Genomic DNA, 15,671 nt, shown 5'->3' on the forward strand with positions numbered 1-15,671 from the left:
TCAGTGTGGATTCTAAGGCACGCAACATCGCAAATTACATTTAGAGCAATAGGGTGAAAACGCAATTCTGCCCTTGGTTTTCTTTATGACAGAATGAGGCAAGGTACTTCATTCGAATGTAAGGAGTAAATGGTGAAAAATAAATGTTTGTCATTTTAATATTTATAAATAAAATTTCAGTTTTGAACATGCACATCACATGGTATTCTATGTATTATACAGAAACATTTTCCAAAAAGGAGGCAAGAACAAAAAAAAATTACAGATAGTATGATATAATAATCTAAAAATAGTCCTACTACATTAATTTTGTTTAGTATATCATATGTCTCAGGTATTAGTGAATTAAAATTTCTCTTTAATATATAATTTTGTAACTACTACTTATTAAAAAATATTAGTCAGTGTCTGATTATTATCTACTTTGAAAAAAGAAGTACTCTATAGTAGATTACTTACTATAGTGCTTAGCAAAATCCAATTTATTAGTTTTTAAAGTATTGTAAATTTAACAAGAAAAAGAGTTAAAAACTTAAGAAGTAGAAAATGATTAATAATATGGAAATGTAATTCCTACAGCAAAAATAGGGTAGCTTTCTAATTCTTTTCCTCAGGTCAGTTTCCTACATTCTGCCACCAAAAATGTTAAATACAATTAAACCTCAGGGAAGCCTTGGCTTAACTCCGAAAAAAATCTCCATTCTTTTTTTCTGGAGGAGAATACAGGTTACTCTATGAAGTGTTAACGATACTAGGTAAAGAGTTATAGGAGAGAACTGGGGATTCAGTGAGACAGAGAGAAATGATGGCTTAGAGGGTCATTGCTAGTGTAATACATGTGTCTAACCAGGAGATACACTAACATTAAAAAATTAAAATTGGCCACAGTGGCTCATATCTGTAATCTCAGCACTTTCGGAGGCTGAGGTGGGTGGATAACTTGAGTTTGAGACCAGCCTGGCCAACATGGTGAAATCCTGTCTCTACAAAAAATGCAAAATTAGCCGGGCATGGTGGATCATGTTTGTAATCCCAGCTGCTATGGAGGCTGAGGCAGGAATATCCCTTGAACACAGGAGGCAGAGGTTGCAGTGAGCCAAGATTGCACCATTGCACTCCAGCCTGGGCAACAGAGCAAGACTCCATCTCTAAATAAATAAATAAAGTAGAGTATTTTTTAAGACTCCACCCAGCACAAAATTACAAAGAGAAAAAGCTGTTTCCGAGTTTTAAACAGTTAAATATGGATCTAAAAGGGCTTTACCAACCAACTGATCCCCCTAGACCTCTCTACTCATAGAATATAATATAAATGGCCTTAAATTACTGCAGAAAGCAAATGTCATGATATTTTACAAACACATGAAATACTTGTCTAAAAATCAAGCTTAGTGATATATCTTTAAAAGCATTTTACAGTTAAAATCAATTTTGAATAACACTCATATGATGTCTCAAGATGAACATGAAAATAGACTGTTTCCATTTCTGTGCCTTTTAGTGTATTTGCTTGCTTACTTGGCTGAATGGTAAACATTCACAGTCATACAAGGTCATTTTGGAAGAAGGGTTGAATAACACACACACACACACATACACACACACACCCCTTTGAATTAACATTAGGAGGTCCCTCATTTTAGCACTTAAAAGGGGACTTCTGAAATACAGTCTTGGATAAGTAATGAAATTATCTGCTATCTGAATCATAACCCAATAAAAATCCCCATTCCCTCCTCCCTAATTTATAACTAGAGATTAGTTGTACAGAGACAACAATGACACTTTTCAGCTATCAGTACAGGGACAACCAGTCAGCTGCGTCATGACTTTGTAATCTGTCCAGGGTGATTCTGGCTTTAGTTGTCTAGCATTTCACTAATTAACTGAAAACTTCTTAGGAGGCTTTTAAATGTTGACAATAGGAGAATTTTTAAAAATTCATTAACAGCTTCATCTTAAAACCATATTCTTAAGCATAAAAATTAATGTACTGTTCTTAACACTAAATTCAAACAAATGATTTGCATATGAAGTATATAAATGTGGCTATTTGATTGGCAATTAAGCAATAAAAATACTATTAATTAGAACCTAATTGTCTCTATGCAAAACAAAGGAAGGATTCATCATACTTTTAGAAGTACCTACATATAAAACACTGAATTTTAACTTCTATTTTAAATGGCAATTGGAAATATATGTTGAATGGCATTCCAAATGCAAAAAAAAAAAAAAAAAATCTTAGGTTTGCTTCTACAATACTAAACTGAAGGTATTCTATCAGAATTCATTTTTAAATAAAATTAAACAGATGTTTCTTGTTTGCACTAGTACCCATCACTGTGTTTATGATACATTTCAACTCCCATCCATTCTCTGGCTTTTAAAAAGAAATATAAAAGGATAATGAAGGAAGATTGATTACCTTTTTCACAGAAGCGTCCAGTGAAATATAGTGGACAGTCACATTGGAATGAGACTACACCACTGGAGGGGAAGATGGGATGGCATGTGCCTCCATTGTGGCATAGATCCTCCTGGCACACAGATGGCGCTGCAGCAGAGGGGGTGATGGAAGTCCACTTGGTATCAATCCCTTGTGTCACATCAGAATTATCAACAAAGGAGGCTGTTGGAGACAGCATAAAACCCTGGGACCTGTGATTTATAAACAGACCAGAAAACAAAGTATAAGTAAAAGAACTAGGAACATAAATAGAAATAATAGAAAATTTGATTTAATATAAGAGAAAAATCAAAGCAACATTGATCCAAGTTTTAACTGAGGACAAAATTATGAAATAGTAATCATAACAAAAATTATGAAATAGTAATCATAACAAAAATTATGATGTTTGTTTCACAATTATGAGATACGTAAATGTTAAAAGTTGCTGAGCCACATATGACACTGTAGTAGTAAGAATCATGGAAGAAATGACCTTTATAAACTTCTCAGTAATTTTATGGAAAAAACATAGTCCTGCTTTAGCTGTTTCTTATCTTATGAGCCTAAGATCAAGAATTAGGTCATGTAACATTTTCATGCTAAAATGGTTTGAATTTGAAGAATTTCTAAGTTAACTGCTAGAAATGTGCAATCATCAGTCTGACTTAGCATTAATTTCTGGGAGCTATCCAAGAGATACCTTAGAAATAGCCACACATACTCCCTAACTTTTTTTTTTAACAAATTTTAATACCATTTTAATCTTTTCTAATAAATAATGAATGACAAAACTCTCTCCAAATTATGTGAAATTTCTTACTTTCAGATTCAAAACCCCTTGACAATCTGATTTCTCTCTGCTCTTCCAGCCAACTTTTTCATGATTCCTAATAAATACCTTAAATTTTCTCAAACCAAATAAGATTACTATTTCTTAAAGACCCTGAAATTTCCTAATTTTGGAAATTTGTGAAATCTACTTTTTATGCATTGCAGTTTCTCAGTTCCTATCTAAATTTTGCCTATAGTGCTAAGCCCATGCCTGTATTAGTTTTTGTCCCTAGCCAACAAGAAGTAACTGATGTTTCTCTCCTGTCTAAAATTGCACATCTCATTTGTAGCACTGTTAGAATATTTATCATGCACTTGTAGTACAGTTATTTCCTGTGTAGCCTCTACTATTTAGGTTGTACATATTTGGTTTTTTTTTTCTCCCTCCATACAAAAGTTTCTCATTTTATCAGAAATCTTTATAATACTTAATGAAAATGTATACTTAATGATTGTCTTCAGAGTACTCATGAGTTTTTAAACGGTTTGAGAAATGTTTTTAGAATTCCCCTTAATATAATCATGAGATAATTATCTTTTTAATGTATAAAACCTTACTACAATAAAAATAATCAACAATTAAATATAAGAAATTTTATTTTGTACATTGTCATAAAGATAAAACCTTAGCAAAAGAAGTCACTTCAAACATTCTCCAACTGAGAGACTTAAATACCTATTTTTAGATGTACTACACACATTAATATCAACTTATTGGAATAAAAGAGTTGAAGAAAATGAAATAATTTATATTTTACTGGTATGTTAATATGCAGGTCAGTTCTTTTGCAAACTGAAATTCTTCATACAGTTCATCACAGATTTTATTCATAATTGATCCTGACCCACTTCTCTTTCCTCTGAATTTACATGAAGGATACATGGATGACTTTTGTGCTCTTCTTTCTTTTTTTTTTTAATTGCATTTTAGGTTTTGGGGTACATGTGCTGATCATGCAAGATAGTTGCATAGGTACACACATGGCAGTGTGTTTTGCTGCCGTCTTCCCCTTCACCCACATTTGGCATTTCTCCCCAGGCTATCCCTCCCCACTTCCCACCCCCTGCTGTCCCTCCCCGATTCCCACCAGTAGACCCCAGTGTGTAGTACTCCCTTCCCTGTGTCCATGTGTTCTCTTTTTTCATCACCCGCCTGTGAGTGAGAACATGCGGTATTTCATTTTCTGTTCTTGTGTCAGTTTGCTGAGAATGATGTTCTCCAAATTCATCCATGTCCCTACAAAGGACACAGACTCATCCCTTTTGATTGCTGCATAATATTCCATGGTGTATATGTGCCACATTTTCCCAATCCAGTCTATCGTGGATGGGCATTTGGGTTGGTTCCAGGTCTTTGCTATTGTAAACAGTGCTGCAATGAACATTCGTGTGCATGTGTCCTTATAGAGAATGATTTATAGTTTTTTGGATATATACCCAGTAATGGGATTGCTGGGTCAAATGGAATTTCTATTTCTATGTCCTTGAGGAATCCCCACACTGTCTTCCACAATGGTTGAACTAATTTATACTCCCACCAGCAGTGTAAAAGTGTTCCTATTTCTCCACATCCTCTCCAGCATCTGTTGTCTCCAGATTTTTTTAATGATCGCCATTCTAACTGGCGTGAGATGGTATCTCAATGTGGTTTTGATTTGCATCTCTCTAATGACCAGTGATGATGAGCATTTTTTCATATGTTTGTTGGCCTCATGTATATCTTCTTTTGATTTTATTCCTAACAATGCTTGATCTCCAGTAGGCTCTCCAACAAATATTGTATAAATGAATTTGAGTCATTTTTTGTAAAAATGTAATGTATCATACTACTTTTTGTTGTTGTTTTTTGTTTGTCTGAGATGGAGTTTCACTCTTGTTGCCCTGTGGCTGCAGTGCAATGGTGCACTCTTGGCTCATTGCAGCCTTCACTCCTGAATTCAAGCAACTCTCCTGCCTCAGCTTTTCGAGTAGCTAGGATTATATGAGCCTGCCACCATGCGTGGCTGGTGTTTTGTATTTTTAGTAGAGATAGGGTTTTGCCTTGTTGGCCAGGCTGGTCTCAAACTCCTTGCCTCAGGTGATCTGCTAGCCTCGGCCTCCCAAAGTGATGAGATTACAGGCATGAATCACCGCACCTGTCCTGTACCACACTACTATCAGGAAAAATAGCAAGTGAAATAATTTTGCCATCCGGGTTAATTTTATAACTCTATTATATAACTTTAATTTTATAAATAATATACATTCTAATTCTTTTGATACAGTTTTGTAATCAACTTTCTCTGATATTGCTCTATTAGAAAATTAGCATGCTTCTTCCTATTAGCACTTACAATATAAGTTTTGTACCTTGTCATAAAGATAAAACCGTAGCAAAAGAAGTCACTTGTTTTGTCTCTTTAAGGCAATTTTCATCAAGTTAAATGGCAATGCTAATATGAATGACATGGGATTTATTACTCAATATTCTGAATTCTAATTTAATTTTTAGTCTTAATGTTTTTGAATAATTTTACCATTTCGTCTAACATTTGCCATGGACTTCATGAACTGCAGTCAATCACTATTTTCTCAGGAATAAATTAGAGAGAATTAAATGCTACTACTTCTTTCCCCTACTGTAGCAACCCAGGGAGCCTGTGTCTCACCTGAAAAAAAATCAATATTTTGCACATTTCATTTGTTAACTGATTGCACAAAAATAATTGCTATCAATTGATCTAAAAACAGGATCACAAATCAATTTTTGAAAGCAACATTAATCATTTGATCTTTGTTATAAAGATTAAATTTCACATTCAATATATAATTATTAATAGTCTTTGGCTTTCAGTTTTATTTTTGCAGGTTATAAATTATGTAATGAATTTACTTGTTTTAAAACTTAGAATTAAAATGTATTGAATTTGTTATATATTTAAAAAGGACAATTAGTTCACACTGCTGAAATTTTATTTTCACATACAGGTTAAAAATATCAACTGATTGTGGAGGTTTATTAAACATGACTAGATGATGGACATAGTAATATAATTAGCGATGTAAAGGAACAGTAAAATTACCATTTTTAAAATTCTAGAAATCATAAATGTATGAGAGTTTTTAAGTGCAGAAATCTGTTTGATTGCTTCTTAGGTAACTTTTTACAAGGATACAGTGATCAATCAGCCATTATAGCAAGAAGTAAGTCTTCAATAACTTTTTTGTAATGAATTAGTGTCTGAATAACATATGCTCATTTGATTCAAAACCAAACTTGATTATTAGAGAAAGACACCTTGATAGGACAGCAATTTTCAGTCATGTTGGGGAACTGTAGTTGGAACAGGAAAGGAAAACACATTCCTCATGGTTTCAATCTCACAGCAAGCAGCCTGTGAAAACCATGGGACTAAACATTTCACTTGCTTCAACCTGAAGGATTTTGCTCATTGCCAGCTGACTTCACCACTGCTCAACAGACATTTGTCTGGCACAAACGTTTAGAAGGAAGAGTGGGCTGACTCAGATATGTGCCTAGAAACCCGGCTTCTCAAGTACAGAAGTAGGATCATTTTTAGAATGATGATGAAGTAAACACTGCTAGAAGACTCTTCAGTTTAGAGCTTTAATAGTGTAAGAGGAAGGAAAGGTTCAAAAATCATTGTGTTTGATTGTAAAGAGTAGTGAAATAAATGAGTTATAATCTGGAAAACAAAATCCATGTATCTCATATACAGAAAACATGGACTTTTTTAACAAAAATGAGAATATATTCTAAAGTTATACTTCATTCCACTTTGTCTTTCCACTTAGATACACTATTCTACTCTTTTTTTTTTCACCCAAAAATAGTTCTTTATTTATAAGAACTATTGGGCTGCTTTATTTGTAAGTATAGTTCTTCACTTTGCTTTTAAAAGCTGCAGAGTGTTTTCATTGTTCGCATATATCATCATGGATTCTATCAGTATACATATTTTTCATTGCTTTTTAGGTTTTGGGGTACATGTGAAGAACATGCAAGATTGTTGCATAGGTACATACGTGGCAATGTGGTTTGTTGCCTTCCTCCCCATCACCTATATCTGACATTTCTCCCCATGTTTACCTGATACATTTTAGCTGTCTCGAGTTTTTTCTTGTTAACTGAATCATAACTTTATTTTCAGTAGTTACACTGAGATACAATTTACATACATGGTGTATGCATTTAAAGTGCATTATCTAATAATTTTTAGTAGATATAGAATTGTACAACCATCACCACAATTGAGCTTTATATTTTGTCATTTGCAAAAGAAGTGTCATTTCCCTCATCAGCCACTCTCCACCACACATCCTCCGTCTGGTCTCAGTAAACCTTTAACCTACATTCTGTCTCTATAGAAAAATTTGCCTATTTCAGACATTTCATATAAATAAAGTCATATAACATATCGTTTTGAGTTGGCATTCTCATTTAGTGTAATGTTTTCAAGGTTCATCTTTGTTGTCACGTGAATCAGAACTTTATTCATTTTTAGCACTGATATGGATCTATCATATTTTATTTTTTCATTCATTGGTTGAAAGATATGTGGGCCTTTTTGACCTCTTGTCTATTGTAAATAATACTATGAACATTCATGTTCAAATTTTTGTCTGGAGGTATGTTTCAATTTCTTTTGGGAATATTCTTAGGAATGGAATTGCTGGATTATATATTCTATGTTGAACATTTTGAGCAACTGCCAAACTATTTTCCAAAGAGGCTTCAGCATTTTACCTTTCTGCCAGCAAAATATAAGAGTTCAAATTCTCCATATCCTTGTTGGATCAAAAATTCTTTTTGCTTTGTATCTTTGACAAAAATCTTATTTGTTCTATCCCTCAGATCCGGGCATCATAAACTCTTATAAGTAGTATGTACACTTAGTTTTTTACAAATTTTGACAAATTCGCCTCAGAATAGTTGCTACAGTTTATACAGTAACAACTTTTACTGTACTTACACCAATAATTTCTTCATCAAATTTTGCTGTTTAATAGGCGATTACATAAAAACTAGAAACTTGCTGTTTGTAATTATATTTCTTTGTTACTAAGTATCATATGCAGAATAATTCCCCACCACCCTGCTTAAACGAAAAGTAGTTTTCTGAACTTGCCTAACTAACATCTGCTTCATTCACCTGGAGTCACACAGGGGCCGACCAGCTGAGTAGAATGTGTTTTGCTGGTAATGTAGAGTAAAGGGTGTGATGGCTTACCATTCTTTCTAAGCCCTCTGTTTCTCCATGCATTATCAAATGTCTCAGCTATAAACACATACACATGTATTTCATATACTTATGTCCATATCTACATCTATGCCTATATGTATAACTTGTATCATCTCCTATACCATTTCTGTGGAGTTTTTTAGTTGTCAGTTATTCAGTTTTCATACAGGACAACTTAAAACAGCTAATGATGTCTTGGTGTGGCTAAGAGGAATAAATCCAGAAAATAATTCAATTACAGTTTTAAGTTTCAAACCTTGAGAACATCATAATATTAAATAAAGTGTTAAACAAATGGCATGCTCAGCTAGTTCCAAAATTTTATGTTGTTTTTAGTTTGATTAATAACTTTGAAAATAATCATAGGGAATTCTATCAGAGGGTAAAGTAATATAGAAAAATACATTTGCTGTTTAAAATGTATATAATTGTCATTATTAAAAAAATATGTAAAATTACTGTTAGTACATGAAAAATACTCTTTGCCATTCAAAATAAATATTAAGTATTAAAACAAATTATACATGAAAAAATTAATCTGAAGAAACATAATCCCAAGTGTTACTCCTCTTTTTTTGAACATAACATTTATCTAATAGGTTAGAAATTACATTTTAATAAGTTTAGTAAGATTGTCATTTAAAAGTGCAGATGAACTAATTCACTCCACATAATAGTGTGATTTTAATGGATCTTGTTTTCATATTTTCCTAATTTTTCTCACTAGACAAATGCATTTCTTTCCCGCCATCTTCTGTTCTTTAGCTGTTACATAGTCACAAATAGGATTCCTTAGATTATAGTCTTTGTCATATAAGTCATGTTCCCTGCAGCATTGTGTGTTAGGCAAGACTGGCACCTCAGGGCATTCCAGACCGCTGTTTCTCAGTATGCAGGGTGGGTATTTTTGAAACACTCACTCTGCCTTGATAGATTATGATTTTCCTGTCTCATACCAGAGTACAGAGGTTTATTCTTGATCATACAGATCAGGCAAATTCTATGCATTTTGATACCGGAGCTGAAAGCTGGATGGGAATTAGATTGATACTTTCTGCATATAAAACAAATCAGGAAGTATCAGAAACTGGATTCCTTTTCTTTCTCCTCTTTCACACCTCAAATTCTACCCTATTTTTTTTATTATTGTTGTCCAGTAAAATGCCCTCTAGACCTTTCAGCAGGTTTATGTTCATATTTCCTTTTTGACATCCTTTACTTTAGTTTCTATCATTCTCTAATTCATCCTTCTCCTTATGTTCATTTTTCTTGTATTATTCTCAGACCCAATTTTTTCCAATTCAAAGTATGCATTCTTCTCTGGTTTTTATTAACATTACCCCACTTTTCAGTTTCATCAGCCTGGAGTGTCTTCCTGATATATCCTATGTATGTTCTAGCTACATCTAAGAATAATATTTTCAATATTCCATGCTTTATGGTTTTCTTATGCTGGGATTCCTCTGAGGCTAACTTTAACCTTAAAATCTCACATTTTTCACAAAAAGGATCTTGGGGATCTTTTACTATCCTTATATATGATATAACTCAGAAACTTTAATGAGGTAAGTTTTTAGTGATGATGAATCACAATTTATTGTGTAATTTCCCTATTGATAAACATAATGGTTATTTCAAATTTTTCAAGTTGTAAATACTTCAGTGAATATCATCATACAAACATCTCATGACCACTCTGAGTTCATCTGAAGAATAAATATCTAGAAATGTGACTTATTGGGTCGAAAAATGTGCCCAGTTTTCATTTTAATGTGTACTCCATAAAAACTATTACAAAATTAAGCTCTCCAAATATTTTTGAGTACCAATTTCCCCAATCCCTCAGTAAAATTAATTGTAATCTTCATTTAAGTGGTAATATATCTGATATATCATTTTTTATTTACATTTTATCTTTTTTGATTTGCTAGAAGACATTCTTTCCTCACTTCAATTGTTTTCATGTGTCAATTTATAGGACATGATTCTATTAATGGATGTTTGTTCATTTTACATCTTTCCAAGAAAGATTTGTTGGTCTTCTTTCGAATTTTATGTTTTCATTGTTTTCCCTCTTCCATTGATTCTGTTGAAAATTTGCTTGTTAAGTCCAGTTATCACTTCTGTAGGAAACTTGTATTTCCTCTCTCCATACTTTTAAGGATTTCCCTTTGTGTTGGTTGAACAGAACTTTTTCAGTGTGATGTGTTGAGATGAAGAATTGTTTTTATTCATCTAGGTTAGATTGTTTTTCAGATGGCTTTTCTATTGAGAGAATTTATGGTTTTTAACTATTCTGTAAATATAGTCCTCTCACATTCACTTTATTGTCTCCTGTTAAAGTGTGTATTATGTGAGATCAAATTTTCTTATTTTATTCTCCATATCTTCAGCTCCTTTTGCAACATATCTTTTCCAATTCATAGTATTTTTTAGATATATTATCTTGCTCATTAATTCTTTTTACAACTTTGTCTAACTTGTTTAATTTGTCTATTTCAAAAATTTATATATATTTTTACTTTTTGAAGTACTATTTGCTTATATTTTAAAACTCTTTACTCAGGGTTTTTATTTTTGTTTTTTGGCAGCATCTTAGTTGCCCAGGTGGCAGATCAGTGACACAACCATGGCTCACTGCAGCCTCAACCTCCTGGCTGGGCTCAAGTGATCCTCTCACCTCAGTCTCCCAAAGTGCTGGCATTACAGATGTGAACCAATGTGCCTGGCTTCTACTGTGTTTTTACGACATCTTTTTTTTTTTTTTATACCTACTTTAATCTTCCTGCTTCATATCTTAAAAAGTAAGCATACCTTTTAAAATGTATTTGATAATGACAACATCTGGTCTTTGCAGTTCCAAGCCACTCCCTTTGTTTGGCTAGTTTCTGTAGACTTTGATGCCTGAGGATAAGCCATTACTCCAAAGATAATTTGCATTTGCATTGTTCATGCTTAAGGACAATTCCAAACAGGAAACATTATAAAACAAAATGTTATTTAAGAAGTTTGGGAAAATAATAGGTTTGGTCCATTAACCTCCATATCCAGCTAGTTTACTATTGTAAATAAATGGGGAAGATTTTCCCCCTCCTACATAAAGGTGAGATATTTAAGTTTCCTTAAGTATCCTTTTTTCCCCTCTTTTATTTCTTAATTTCTATCAGCTGTACGGATTTTTATTATCTTGGCTCATAGTAATTTAGTACTTTTTCTCTGTGTTAGCATGTATGTTCATATGTCTTATAGCTGGAATTTTTTTTTTTTAGTTGCTATACTACCTGCAATGGAAGTCATAGTTACTTTTAAATCTTACAGAAATTTCTCAGAATGCTTGTCTCTTAAAGGAATCTTACTGCTTTCAACACTGATATGTATGAATGTAGGTTTTGAAGGGGTATGTTTGTGTTTGTGTGATGTCCTCATGCTCTTGCATTTCCTATAGATTTTAGCGTGCTATAGCTGGCCTAGAGGTAGAGCCTGAACAACACCATTTTATGCAAGACAAAGCAGTTTTTCAGAAATAAGTTGTAACGGCTGACAATAACTGCTGGCCTCGGCTTCTGTAAATAAAACTGCCCGAATTGCTGGCCTTTGCTTACTGGTAATGACCAGAATAAGCAGCCCAAGCTAATTCCATGCTGGCCCCTGCGACTTGTGATAAGTAACTAAGATCTGTGGATTCCACCACTGCCCAGACAATGTGTAAACTAACGCTTATCTTGACTTCTGTAAACTACTTAGGTAACAATCAAAGTGACAACAAGTCCCCTAGCCCTGGGAGTGTCCGGAGACCTGCACCCTCCTCTCTGCCCGGGAAGTGATTTACGGAATCCCCTGGCCCTCAGAAGGTCTGAATCCCTTCACCCAAACCCCCACCCCACACCCTCACCCGGGAGGTGGTTTGTGGGCATAAAAAGTCTTGTCACCCTCCTTTCGGGGCCACGGGTTGGAAAGACGTGAGTCTTCCATGGTTGCTGGCAATAAAGACCCTGCAATTTGGCATACTTTTGTCTTGGTGCTAATTTTATACTCGATCCAAATACTTCATTAGATGGAATTAGACTTAGACATGTGTGTATAGTTTGCTAAACTCAATATTTTATATACTTTTTACATACTGTGTTTGTACCACAGCACACTTAATTGCTTTACTATAACCATCTCCCTTTCTAGGATTAAAACCTTAAAGCAGTGTCATTTGTTTACTTAAGTAATGAACACTTAGCATAATTTTGACACCTAGAAGTTGCTAGAGAAGTAGTTTTTGATTTTATATATGTTCTAATCCATAGATACATTCTGAGAAAAGGCATTTAAAAAGCAAACCATTTTTAGATAAATGCAATGAATCCCTGTGGGAAGTGAACTCTGTAGCATGGATCCTTTAATCCACAAATTCATATTCAAATGCGAAAAGTATGTAGATTTTTGAAGGAATGCAAGAAATTAAATTGAAAACTGTATAAAAACTTTATCTTTGACTAAGGCTATATTTTTACTTAATGACTTCATTTAGATTTGGAAGTCTGAAGTTTGAATGCCTTGCCACTATGGTTAGTAAGAAATATATAAATATGCAGTATTTTAGTAAGTGTTTCATGTCAAATGGAAACATTTATTATATTAATTAAATTTAATTTATTCATTTCAATATGGAGAGATAGTACTCTGGAAGACTTCCAAATTAACATAAAACTTACAGGAAAGAAAAGTATTCTAAAATAGTAGCCAGCATTAAAAATGTGTGATTACTTATTACCTGGAAAGTGAATCCAAATTAATGAAAGACAAGTGAGTAATCAAGGTGACATAATTAAAAATCGCACACTTAGCTCCAGCCATAAGAATATAGGTGCTAGCGAAGACAAACGTAACTCTGTCCTCTGAGCCTTACAAGGAGGAAGGAACTTTCTGAGGTTCACAGGAGTCTCAAAAAGTATCTATTTCATGGAAAGGACTCCTTTAATTAATCTAGACCTAGACATTACCAGTCAGGATTTGAAAAACAAAATAGACAAAAAGAAAAACCAAGTAAATCGATCTAGGATTAATTACACACAATTCATTCATTTATTTAACCAAAAAGGACTTCTAAATTACCCTCTATGCAACAAAAACTCACTCATCAAAATTATAAGGTGACCAATAAATCCTGGACCCTGTAAGGAGCATTAAGTTTTGCGGAGCTGAGAAAAAAAATGCAGTTGTAAAATTGCATGATGCATTGAGGGTGACTCTATACTCATACTGCTCTAAAATCCTGCTTATATACGAATATAATTTAATTCTCACAAGAACTAAAATAACCCCTAATTTTATTTTCCTAAATGCACAATGAGAAAACACTTAATATACTTAATAAACAGGCTCAGGATCTCAAGGTAAATATTTGTATGGTGGAAATGAATTTGAACTCAATATAGTTTAAACCTTGAACTAAAACTTCCTAAAATGTCTATACACTGTTGGTAGGAGGCAAAAAGTGGAACTACAGATGACAGTGTTGAGGTTAAGAATATATTTGACATTAGTAGAGTAAGAACTATTAGCAAGGATATCCTTAAGAGGCTGACTCCTAAAAGACCAGATGGAGTTTGCTATAGGAAAAGTAGGAGAGCAAAGAAGCCTGTGATGTTAGGAAGGGCTCTCAGAAACCTGCCAGATGAAGTTACATGTTTAAAGATCTAGAGGAAAGAGATAGCCTGCATGGAGAATCGCAAGCGATTTGGTGTGGAGAAAGTGTGTGTGTGTGTGTGTGTGTGTGTGTATAGTGCAATTAAGGTTGCCAGTAGGTGAGTTTTGAGAGACAGGGCTGGAATATGAGGAGACTTGCTGGCCATGATTTAAGGCAAAGTGAAGTCATCAATGTCTCTTAAGCAGCAAATTAATAATCCATGTTTATTTTTGAAACTCCACTCTGGTTTTTGTATGGAGTATGCTTTGGAAAGGAGCTGGAGGCGGTTGAAGGAGGAGGAGAATTGGACTGATACTTGAACTAAGAGAATGTTACTGGAAATGCAAAAAAAGTAAAGCGAATTGGGAGAAATATGGTTTGTTTCCAAAAGGACTTTGTGATTGGTTTTAAGTATGAAGTGTGCACCAGTCAGGGGCTGTCAGGAAACAGATGGTACATTCAGAAAGGGTGGAAATAGCAGATATTGGCAAGGATACAGGAAATGGGTAACTTTTATACACCATTGGTAGCAAGGTAAATTGGTACACTATTCGCAATATCAAAAATATAGAATCAACATAAGGGTCTATTAATAGATGACTGGACAAAGAAAATGCAGTATATATAGCCATAAGGAAGAATAAAATCATGTTTTTTGCAGCAACATGAAAGGAACTGGAAGCCATAATCTTATTTGAAACAAGTCAGACACAGTAAGACGAATATAACATGCTCTGACTCAGAAGCAGGAGCTAAATAATATGTCCCCATGGATGTAGACAGTGGAAAAATAGACAATGGAGTCTAGGAAGAATGAGGAAGTTGGAGGGGGTGGATGATGAGAAATTACTGAATGGATACAATGTATCTTTTTTTTTTTTGAGATGGAGTTTCGCTCTTGTCACCCAGGCTGGAGTGCAATGGTACGATCTCGGCTCACCGCGACCTCTGCCTCCTGGGTTCAGGCAATTCTCCTGCCTTAGCCTCCTGAGTAGCTGGGATTACAGGCACGCGCCACCATGCCCAGCTAATTTTTTGTATTTTTAGTAGGGACGGGGTTTCACCATGTTGACGAGGATGGTCTTGATCTCTTGACCTCGTGATCCACCCTCCTCGGCCTCCCAAAGTGCTGGGATTACAGGCTTGAGCCACTGTGCCCGGCCTGGATACAATGTATCTTATTCACGTGATGGATATTCCAAAAGCCCTGACTTGACCACTATGCAATCTATGGATGTAACAAAATCGTGCTTGTACCCCATAAATTTATACACATTAAAAAAAATAGGAAGTGTAATTAAAATGAGTTTAATGAACAGACTATTTCAAGTTCGAAAAGTTTAAGAGAATCAACAAGAGATAGGAAGTTTCCCAGGGCTAGAATCTGATAGTAATCAACGGATTTGAAAAGGCAAGCAGATGGAATAATTTCTGCAATATAGACAGATCTCCCTGTATCAGAAGAATC

General features: G+C 34.2%; 1 protein-coding gene across 1 annotated transcript in view; it reads right to left on the bottom strand.

The window, feature by feature from the left end:
• EYS (EGF-like photoreceptor maintenance factor) overlaps nt 1-15,671 on the bottom strand; it is a 1,911,700-nt gene that overhangs the window by 537,210 nt on the left and 1,358,819 nt on the right. The window contains exon 28 of the mRNA XM_035296026.3: nt 2,429-2,661. Coding sequence (XP_035151917.3) covers nt 2,429-2,661 — 233 coding nt within the window. The remainder of the gene's footprint in view (nt 1-2,428; nt 2,662-15,671) is intronic.

The sequence above is a fragment of the Callithrix jacchus genome, chromosome 4, assembly GCF_049354715.1.
Source record: "Callithrix jacchus isolate 240 chromosome 4, calJac240_pri, whole genome shotgun sequence".
In the NCBI taxonomy this organism is placed as follows: domain Eukaryota; kingdom Metazoa; phylum Chordata; class Mammalia; order Primates; family Cebidae; genus Callithrix; species Callithrix jacchus.